Genomic DNA, 9332 nt, shown 5'->3' on the forward strand with positions numbered 1-9332 from the left:
CAGCTGCTTCACTTCAGCTGCTTCACTTCAGCTGCTTCACTTCAGCTGCTTCACTTCAGCTTTTAGTTTGTTCAACGTGTGGACCTACCTGTCGAATGAAGCGGTCCGTTCCAAGGTCCACCATCAAAGCCTGTTTGAGGGAAAGACTGGATTAGAAATCTGTTTCAGCTCCTCTCTAACACCAAAAGAGAAAATGCTACGAAATGAAGCAAAGTACAAAATAGAAAATAAAAGATGCGTGTATTAAAGAATTCTCTTTGTTCTTTAGTGATGACTTCAAGCGTCCTTCAGCTACAGGAAGCACAAACAGCTGACGCTGGTAAACGGCTGTGAAGCATCAACTCTCAACAAGACGGGCACTGGAGTTAAAGGAGGCAGCTGATGTGCATTCCTTCAAGGACCAGGCCGGTCATTAAAAACGGAGTTTCTGATAATAAAACGTTTAATGTGACGTGAAAAAAGGCACAGGTCACCCATGTCAACTAGCATGAACTGGATATTCTCAGCAACTCTTTTTTTGTGTGTGTACATTTTAATAATACATTGTACAGTAGTCCCTCCCTCGCTGCTTGGCGGTTCGTTTATCACGGTTTTTCAAAATAAGATTGGACATGACTCACAGTTGGCTGATTGATGGATGAGCCGCACGATATGCATGAAATTGTATTTAAAATAAATTGATTTAAGTTATTTAGCGCCTGCTGCACCTTTGTGCAGCCCATCCTGCAGGATAAACTTCATGCTGCAGCTGATCAGCTGTTCTCTGAGGGTGGAAGTGGGCGTGGCCAAGAGCGCTTGCAGGTGTTTGAGAGCAGAGGAGGCGAGAGCTGAAGTCATGACATCCTGTGTCTTTTAGAGGTTTAGAGTTTAGAAACAATGTTTAGAATATTGCAGGCGTGTGGGAAGGGTTTAAAACACACACATATATATATGTGTTTATATATATATATATATACACAAATAAACTAGTACTTACTACTTGTACTACTATTCCTACTTGGCAGTTTTTCACTTCTCGCGGGGCTTCAGGGTACAGATCCCAGTGATAAACGAGGGACTGCTGTTTCCACAATGTGCTCTCTGCATTTGACCCATCAGATACACCCCGGTGGAGCAGTGGGCAGCTACGTAAGCAGCCTGGGAGCAGTTAGAGAACAGGTGTCATGCTCAGGGACACCACAACAAGTGGGCAACGATGGGGAGTTGAACCTGTGACTGTCCAGTTCCAAGCCCTACCTCTGCTCCACAGCCCAGTTTTGTAACACGTTTTCTTTTTCTTCCTAGAGAAATGACCCCAGGACCAGCCCTTCCGTGTTACTCCGTCCCTTTCCTGTCCTCTCTGACCGCGGCCGGTCGAGGCAGGCGGCTGCACGTCCCGAGCTCGGGTCAGACGGAGGTTTCCTCCTGAGAAAAGGGAGTTGTTCCTTCCCACTGTCGCCGACGTGCTGCGCAGGATGGGAGACTGCACCAACGCGAACAATCACAACTTTTACCAACTGGTATTTCATCGTGTAAATGTTTTTGTACAGTGCCCTGAGATGACCTTTGTCATGAACTGGACTAAATGTTTATTAAAGTTGTAATTTTAGACACTAGTTCTGCAGAGATTTTGATTTTGAACAGGGTTTGTGTTTTCAGCATAAGTTCTGTTTTTTAAAAGTGACTTTTGTAAATGACGGAGTTGTCATTTTGTTCTATGAAGTGTTAAATTACGACAAATCTTTGTATATTTGACCAAAACTCGTGCAGTTTTCTAATTATCTGATCCACAGTTCGAATCAAAGAAAAATAACTTTTCATTTATTGTGATGAATGTTGCAACAACAGCTGCTTTTCCTCAAAATAATCTGGAACTAAAGACAAACAGATTTCCTGTTTCTGTAACGAACGTTAAAAAGTGACAACGTGTTGATATAATCGCTTGGTCTGCTCGATAATAAAAGAGATGCAGGAGGTCAGACAGACTCAACAGCCTCCAGTTCAAAACAGACGGAACCTTTACAGCTTCAGTTTATCAGAGTAAGAGAACTAAGAGTGACCAGAAGTATCTGCACGAGTACTTTCACACATTCGAAGTCAAAGTACAATCGTGAGAAGCCTCACCTCTTCCACAGGGAGCTCTTTGAGTTTAGGCAGCGAGCTGGACAGCAGCCCCACCAGGAAGGGGGTGGGACAGCAGACGATGTCCAACATGGAGGCCGGCAGCACGGGGATAAAGGTGTGCTGCCAGGAGAACGGGTAGAGCAGCGCCACAACGGCGAGCATGCAGCTGGACAGCGTGCTGAAGACGGAAGACGAAATAAAATCAGTTCATTACAAACTTTTTTTTAATTATTGTTTCACCTGGAGCTCAGAAAATTTCAGGAGCACCAGTAAAAATGAGAATAAGTGACAAAAACTTTTTTTTTTTCCCACTTCATCTCGACTAGTTTAGTATTAATAAATATACTGGTCATAAACACAATTTACAGGCATCAGCTGTTCAATAATCCTTCCATCCACAGCTTTACCCGTTTCTTCTTCTTAAAATAATAAAAGATCAGAAATGTGTTCTTTCTCTTCTCTAAACTTTATCAGAGCTAATCTTATTAGACCAAACTATTCATGAATGTTTGAAGTTGACACACACTAACTCCCAATTACCGTATTTTGCGCCGTACACGTCGCACCGCCCTTTAAGTCGCATCTGTCCAAACGTGTGTAATAAAGTGGAAAAACATAAATAAGTCACATCTGTCCAAACATGTGTAATAAAGTGGAAAAACATAAATAAGTCACATCTATGACGCGTCACTGCTGACAACCTGGAAACGTGGGCCGCTGTTGTGCCAACAATCGATTGGCTGCCAAATGGCGGCCGCGGGAGCGTGCACAAGAGGACTTTAACAAGAATTTAACAAGATTAACACTTGAAAACAATTATTTGTTTGCTCGACTTCATAGTAAAGGTGTGTCTCAGTTGAACTTTTGCTTAATAAATGCACTTTATTGGTCAAATCAGCTGCATGTCTCCGGGGCGGCGCAGAGAAATGAAGCTGATTTGACGGTTGCTCCAGGTGAGCTGGACGAAGGTGGCAGGCTATGGCAAGAAGATTGTGTCATTAATAGCCACTTTTACCGATTACATGACACAGCAGCATGTCATGCTACTCGAGTGCCATCTAGTGGCTGAAAATGGTAGTGCTCAATATTTTCAGTGTCAGAATGAATGAAAACGGTCGTATCTCAGCCAAACATCGGTTTATAAATATGGGAATAAAAAACATGAACAGCCGCTTCAGTGTATACGTTATGCAAAAAAACTGTGACTTATAGGCCGAAAAATACGGTATATGGTGGTCAATTAAATAAATGTTAAAACTGAAGTTAAATTTCTCAGGTTTAAAAAACAATAAAATGCACAATAATTTCACTCTTGAATATTTACCTCTGTCAGTAACTGGTGCACGTTAAATACAAACAAGAAAATATCCTGATGCATGCTCAATAATCCAGGTAGAAAAATCTAAAATAAATGCTAAATCTGGTCCTCTGGACATAAAAAATAAAAAAAGAAAGAAATTGTAGAAAAGTTTCGTCTTTCATCCGAATGACTTCCTCAGTCTGATGTGCACCTCAAACTGAGGAAGTCATTCGGATGAAAGACGAAACGTTTCTTATTTTTTTTATGTCCAGAGGACCAGATTTAACTTTTTTAAACAAAAGAAAAGTTTTCTGCTTTCTTAAACGTTTAATTGAAAAGACGACACGTTTAATTTGCTCTGAAACAAACCGAACAACAACGTGCGACACTTTGTCTGCGCGTCGACTCTTTGCTCCCGACGCAGCGTCAGAACGACCCAACACGTTCACAGACTGCACAACGATGTTCTGCAGGACTTTAACGTCCAGCAGCTTCTGGACGAACGAAACCCCATCGGTCCGAACGTATTTCAACGAGCCACAGGACAAAAGTTGAGCGTGTAAAACGCGTCGTGGCGGTCTGCAGCCGTGGCACCGTCACGACCGTTGGCTGCAATGAAGCTGAAGTTTTGTTGTTGCTGCAAAAAAAAGCAGCGCTTTGGTTCAATGTTGACACACAGCTGTGAAATAACACGGAGATCCCAAAGAGCAGAACGTCTTTCTCACGATCCGTCGCTTGTTGACAGTGGCTGACCCTCCTCCTTTCTGTCCTCCAGTGTCCAGTCCACACACACACACACACACAGGTTTGTTTTGCTATCTTTGTGGGGCCTTTGCATTGACTTCCATTCATTTTTCATTCATTTCTATAGCCTAACCATGACCTTTATCCATAACCTAACCATTACCAGAACATACCTAACCCTAAACCTAACACATCCTCAATTCACATCTTAGTCCTAAACCTAGTCCCTAACCCACCAACGGGACTTCTTCTTATGGGGCCCGGGCTTTGGGCCCCATAAGGAGCAGTTGGTCCTCACAATGTAGTATAAGTTGGAAAAATGGGCCTCACAAAGTAGCATAAACAAGGACACACACACACACACACGCACACACACCTCTAAATCAGTATGGATCATGAACAAGAGCAGGGATCCAACATGATGTGCAAACTGTTGAAAACTTTTTTCATTTTAATGAGGAACCTCAACCAGGGGGAGAGGTGGTGCAGCGGTTAGAGAAGGTGGGCCTGTGATCGGAAGGTCACCGGTTCAACTCCCTGGACCGACAACGTCAAACTGTTGGTGGGAAAGGTGAAGCACCCACACCTGGTTCCACTGCCATTTGCCCCACTCTGGGCCCTTGAGCAAGGCCCTTAACCCCCACCATCTGCTCCCCGGTGCCCTGATGGCGGCTCCCTGCTCCACGCAGAGGCTGTGGCAGCTCGGTGGTTGTGGTCGAGTCAGGAAGGACGTCAGTCTTGGTGCAAACGAGTTCGCTGTGGCGACCCCTGAAGAAAGGAGCAGGCGAGATGAAGAAATAATATTTTCAGTCCTCGACAGAAGATTTCACTAAAGTTTTTTTTATTTAATCTTATGGAGTTTTAGTCCTCAACAACTTTTTAGAAAATAAAAGCGTAGCCTTCCTTGAATAAATGCATATCGCCCACGGACAGTCACGCTACAGTTCAGAGCTGAGATCGTCTTTTCTTCAGAAATCACAAGAGTTGCAGCCGTTTTGGTCAAAACTCAAAAATAATGTTACGCACTATATAAAAGCTAGCTGTGGCAGCCATTTTGAATCGTGCTGACTCTAAACGTTAAGTACGTCCAATGATAACTTTCTGGGTGTTTCATTAAAATCCGTCCAGTGCTTCATGGGATGTTTCAGGCTTCGCACTGGCAGACACGTGAACGTGACCGCCGCTCGCAGCGGGAGATAAACGTGCAGAAAACGGGGCTCAGCGGCAGGAATCATCATCCGCAGTAAACAAACTCCCTCAGCTTTCGGCGCTGCGTTTATGCAGGCTGCACGTTCGCTTCAGGCCGTTTTCATCTCCACTTCCCTGGAGTCAAACTCTCAAGATTAAAATGTGGTTTTTTTACGACAAACCAGCAAAAACTAAAGCCTAAAAACCGCTCGGGGTTAAGGCTCTTAAAGAAAAAACTCTTCCAGTTTCATACGAGCACGAAGCACTTGCAGCGTCACCGTGGCCGGCCTGATTTCCATTTGCCCGAGGAGGTCTTTCTCATTCCTAACAGGTCCCATCTCCAAGGTTTGACAAGTTCCAACAGAGAGCGATGGGGCACAGAGCTCTGAAAAAAAGAACCTTGGCCGTGGGCTGCACGCCGCCCAGCACTGGATCAGTTACACTCGTCCTCCAACCGCACGCTCCTGGGAGAACGTGAACTCGGCACCAGCGCAGACTGCCGCTCCGCTTCAGACACAGCAGTCCTGTTCGATCCAGACCCAAGCTCAACGCAAATCAACAACATAAACAATAAATAAACAAGGGAACAACAGAACAAACTGTTTTCATTACAGTGATGAAAAATGTCGTACTCATACATCAAAGCATGCGGCAATTTTGTATTTTGGGGGTTATTTATAGAAACATGTACATTTGAAGGATGTAAGTGCACATTTTAAGAAAAGCACACACCCAAAGACAAAACAAACAAACAAACAAACAAACAAACCCTAAAACATCACAGTTACAGCTAGCTTACCAAAAAACACAGAAGATTTTGAATATATTCTTAAAAGAAGAAACTTTAAACTGATCAATAAACAGAGCAAATAAATCACTAAATATTTTAGAAAAAAAAAAACGCAAAACTTGAAATCTTGTGAATTTTCATCATTTTATAATGAAATATAAAATATAAATTGTTCTGTCCACGTAGGTGTTTATTCTAAACTGTCGGTATATTTTTAAAGTTCCTTCTGTTGCTGCGTTCAGCTGTGTTTCCTAAACGTGCTTTTTGTGAGCACGTATCTTTATAGCTTTAAAATCTCGTCATGAATCCGATTCAATGTCCACGAAACTCTGTTGTGTTGTTTTAAATACGCAGCCGGCTGTTGTCACTGACGCACAAGGTTCTGACCAGTCGGCTACGTCAGCGGGAGTAAAACTGAATATTAATGCAGGAATAAATAATATAAATAAATAATGTGAATAAATAAACAAACGTGAGCTTCGGCTAAGCGGCGTGCAGGTCTGACCATGTTTCAGGCGGAGAGCCGACGCTTTTCATCACGACATGTGAGAACTGGAGCTGAAGGAAAATACGAGCGAGTCCAACTCGGAGTTGTCACTTGAACACAGAACAGCTTTAAAGCAGAATCATTTATAAAAGACTTTAACTGCGTGTTCAAAGTCACTATGAGCAGAAAACAGTTTGACTTTGCAGCGATGCTAAACTTGTCTTCTGCTTGTTGGGGTGAGCGATGTGACACAATCATTTCACAATATTTTACAGTCAAATCACTATTTCTTCAGAGTTACAGACACAATCATTGTTTTGCAGTTCACCGAGAAAAGCAACGAAACTCTTTCCCTGTGTGAAAACTGAACTTAAAGAAATAAATATATAACAGAGCGTTTAGGTCAAATAAGCCTCGTTTACCTGTTTGTTTATAAACTTCATGTATTTCATGCCGTTTATGAATTTGCTCAAATGCTTTAAAGCTTTGAAAAGTCATGAATTTATTTATTTTTTTTAAACTAGTTCAAATCAGTTCTGCTGATCTGAGGTCTGTGCAGACCTGCCGTGTGTTGGGATTTAGAAGCTAATCCTGACAGATTATCTCTTGTGGTTCTGCTAGGCCCGGCTCGGCCAAACGTGTGTGAGACTGAGCTGGAAGATTTTCACATGAGCCTTCATTTTGGAAGCTTAAAGGAGGAGGAGGAGGAGGAGGAGGAGGAGGAGGAGGAGGAGGAGGAGCACAGTTTAAAGGTTGAAGAGAAAAAGCAGGGACATGGAAAACTGCATTAGCACTCAGGATTTGAAACTTGGACCGGCGACTAACTAACTAACTGAAGACAAACGGTTTGTTCAGGTTTCATCACTCCATCAAACCACAAGCGGGCAGCTTGATGTGTGTGTGTTCACATCTGTCTTTGAAACACACACGTTTCCATCAACTGCATGCACTCAGACCTCAGTCAGCTCATCCGTACGGAAGGAAGAATGTCACATAATCAGCTTCCCTTAAATCTGCTCTGTTAAAATATAAAGAGCAGCTCAGAAGAGCAGAAATATGAGCAAATGTCTGCTGAAAGGTGCTACCAGCACCAAAAGATAAGATCAAGGCCTGACCTGTGGGAATAACCAGAAGAGGAGCAACAGTCAGACCAACTGAGAACAATGAGACTAACCTGCGTAAATAAAGGTTGAATTAAAACAAGGAGCGATCAGAACGCACTGAAACCTGCTGTTCACCTGTGACCTGATAAAACTCCACCAAACTGGACTGTCAGTAGCAGCTGTGCTGAAGAGCTCCACATGTTAACGCTCTTCTTCAGAACACCTGGAGGAGAACGGGCCTCCCTCCCAGGAAAGCTGCACGTGGTCTATTTTTATCCTTCCAGAGATGCGTTCGTGCTCCCTCGGTCCCCAAACAGTTTTCGCTCACTTCCTGTCTTTTAGGATCTGCAGCCGCTCGCTCCGACAGCAGAACCTTTTCTGGAAGAAATCCTTTTCCAGTTCGAAGCTCAGTTCCTGTTCTGATTATAAACGGCCTCGTGTGAATCGAACCAGGACGGTCCGGAGAAGGTGCTGATGTTTGAAGCTGATGTGAAAATCAGCTGACCAGACTCCGGCTGTGGGTGCAGAGGGGCCGATCGCTCTCACGATCACGGGCGTCCGTTTAGCTACATTTGGGTCTGGACACAAACAGCAGATTTATGTGTGTGCATGAGATTAGGATAGATTAGGCCAAAGCAAGATTATAACCTTAAATAAAGTGTTTTTTGCTCTAATTCGACTGAAAAACAGAAAAAAATTGAGCAAATCTGGTGCAACAAAACTGACAGGAAGTTGTACTGAACTTTGTGCTCCTCTTGGATTTCATCTTTCTCGTCATGTTAAGGACAATTTGTAATAAATCTGCTCTCAGTCATTTATCTGACTACTTTAGGTTCAAACTGAAATCATATCTTTATGTTCTTCTTACCTCCTTTCATTGTCTCATATTGTTCCTAACACCTGAGCCTTTGATCAAAGTGTGTAGGACAGAATATGATCAGATTAGAGACGTGTGGACCGAAACGGCCGTTAGATTAAGTGTTGGTAAAATGTTGATTTACTTTTATATTCTGCTGCAGCAAATAAGCAGATTTTTATTCTGTTCTTTGGGACTTTTTGTTTCAATGAACTAAACAAAATTATTTAACTGAGAGAAAATTAGTCCAAAACAAAAATATCACCAATTTCAATCTCATATGTACAAAGTAACAGCTGGGCTCTTCACTCATTCACAAAAGTAAAACAAACAACAAACAACAAACAACAAACATCAAACAACAAACATCAAACAACAGACATCAAACAACAAACAACAAACATCAAACAACAAACATCAAACAACAAACAACAAACATCAAACAACAAACAACAAACATCAAACAACAGACATCAAACAACAAACATCAAACATCAAACAACAAACATCAAACAACAAACAACAGACAACAAACAACAAACAACAAACATCAAACAACAAACATCAAACAACAAACATCAAACAACAAACATCAAACAACAAACATCAAACAAGAAACAACAAACGGTGGCATTTGGAAGACAACTTTCAGCTGTAGTTGCTTTGAAAAGGTCTAAAATGTAAATTATTACATAAATGAACCATAGTGGGTCTCTGTGATGGACTGGAGACCTGTCCAGGTGTCCCTGTGATGGACTGGA

General features: G+C 42.4%; 1 protein-coding gene across 1 annotated transcript in view; it reads right to left on the reverse strand.

Moving 5' to 3' along the window:
* dennd2b (DENN domain containing 2B) overlaps positions 1–129 on the reverse strand; it is a 3400-nt gene extending 3271 nt beyond the window's left edge. Inside the window, exon 1 of the mRNA XM_037695578.1 lies at positions 89–129. Within this exon, the coding sequence (XP_037551506.1) occupies positions 89–124 (36 nt within the window). The 5' untranslated portion in view covers positions 125–129. The remainder of the gene's footprint in view (positions 1–88) is intronic.
* Between the last annotated feature and the right edge of the window lie 9203 nt (positions 130–9332).

This window comes from Nematolebias whitei, chromosome 2, assembly GCF_014905685.2.
Source record: "Nematolebias whitei isolate Nwh7 chromosome 2, NemWhi1, whole genome shotgun sequence".
NCBI classification, from domain to species: Eukaryota; Metazoa; Chordata; class Actinopteri; order Cyprinodontiformes; family Rivulidae; genus Nematolebias; species Nematolebias whitei.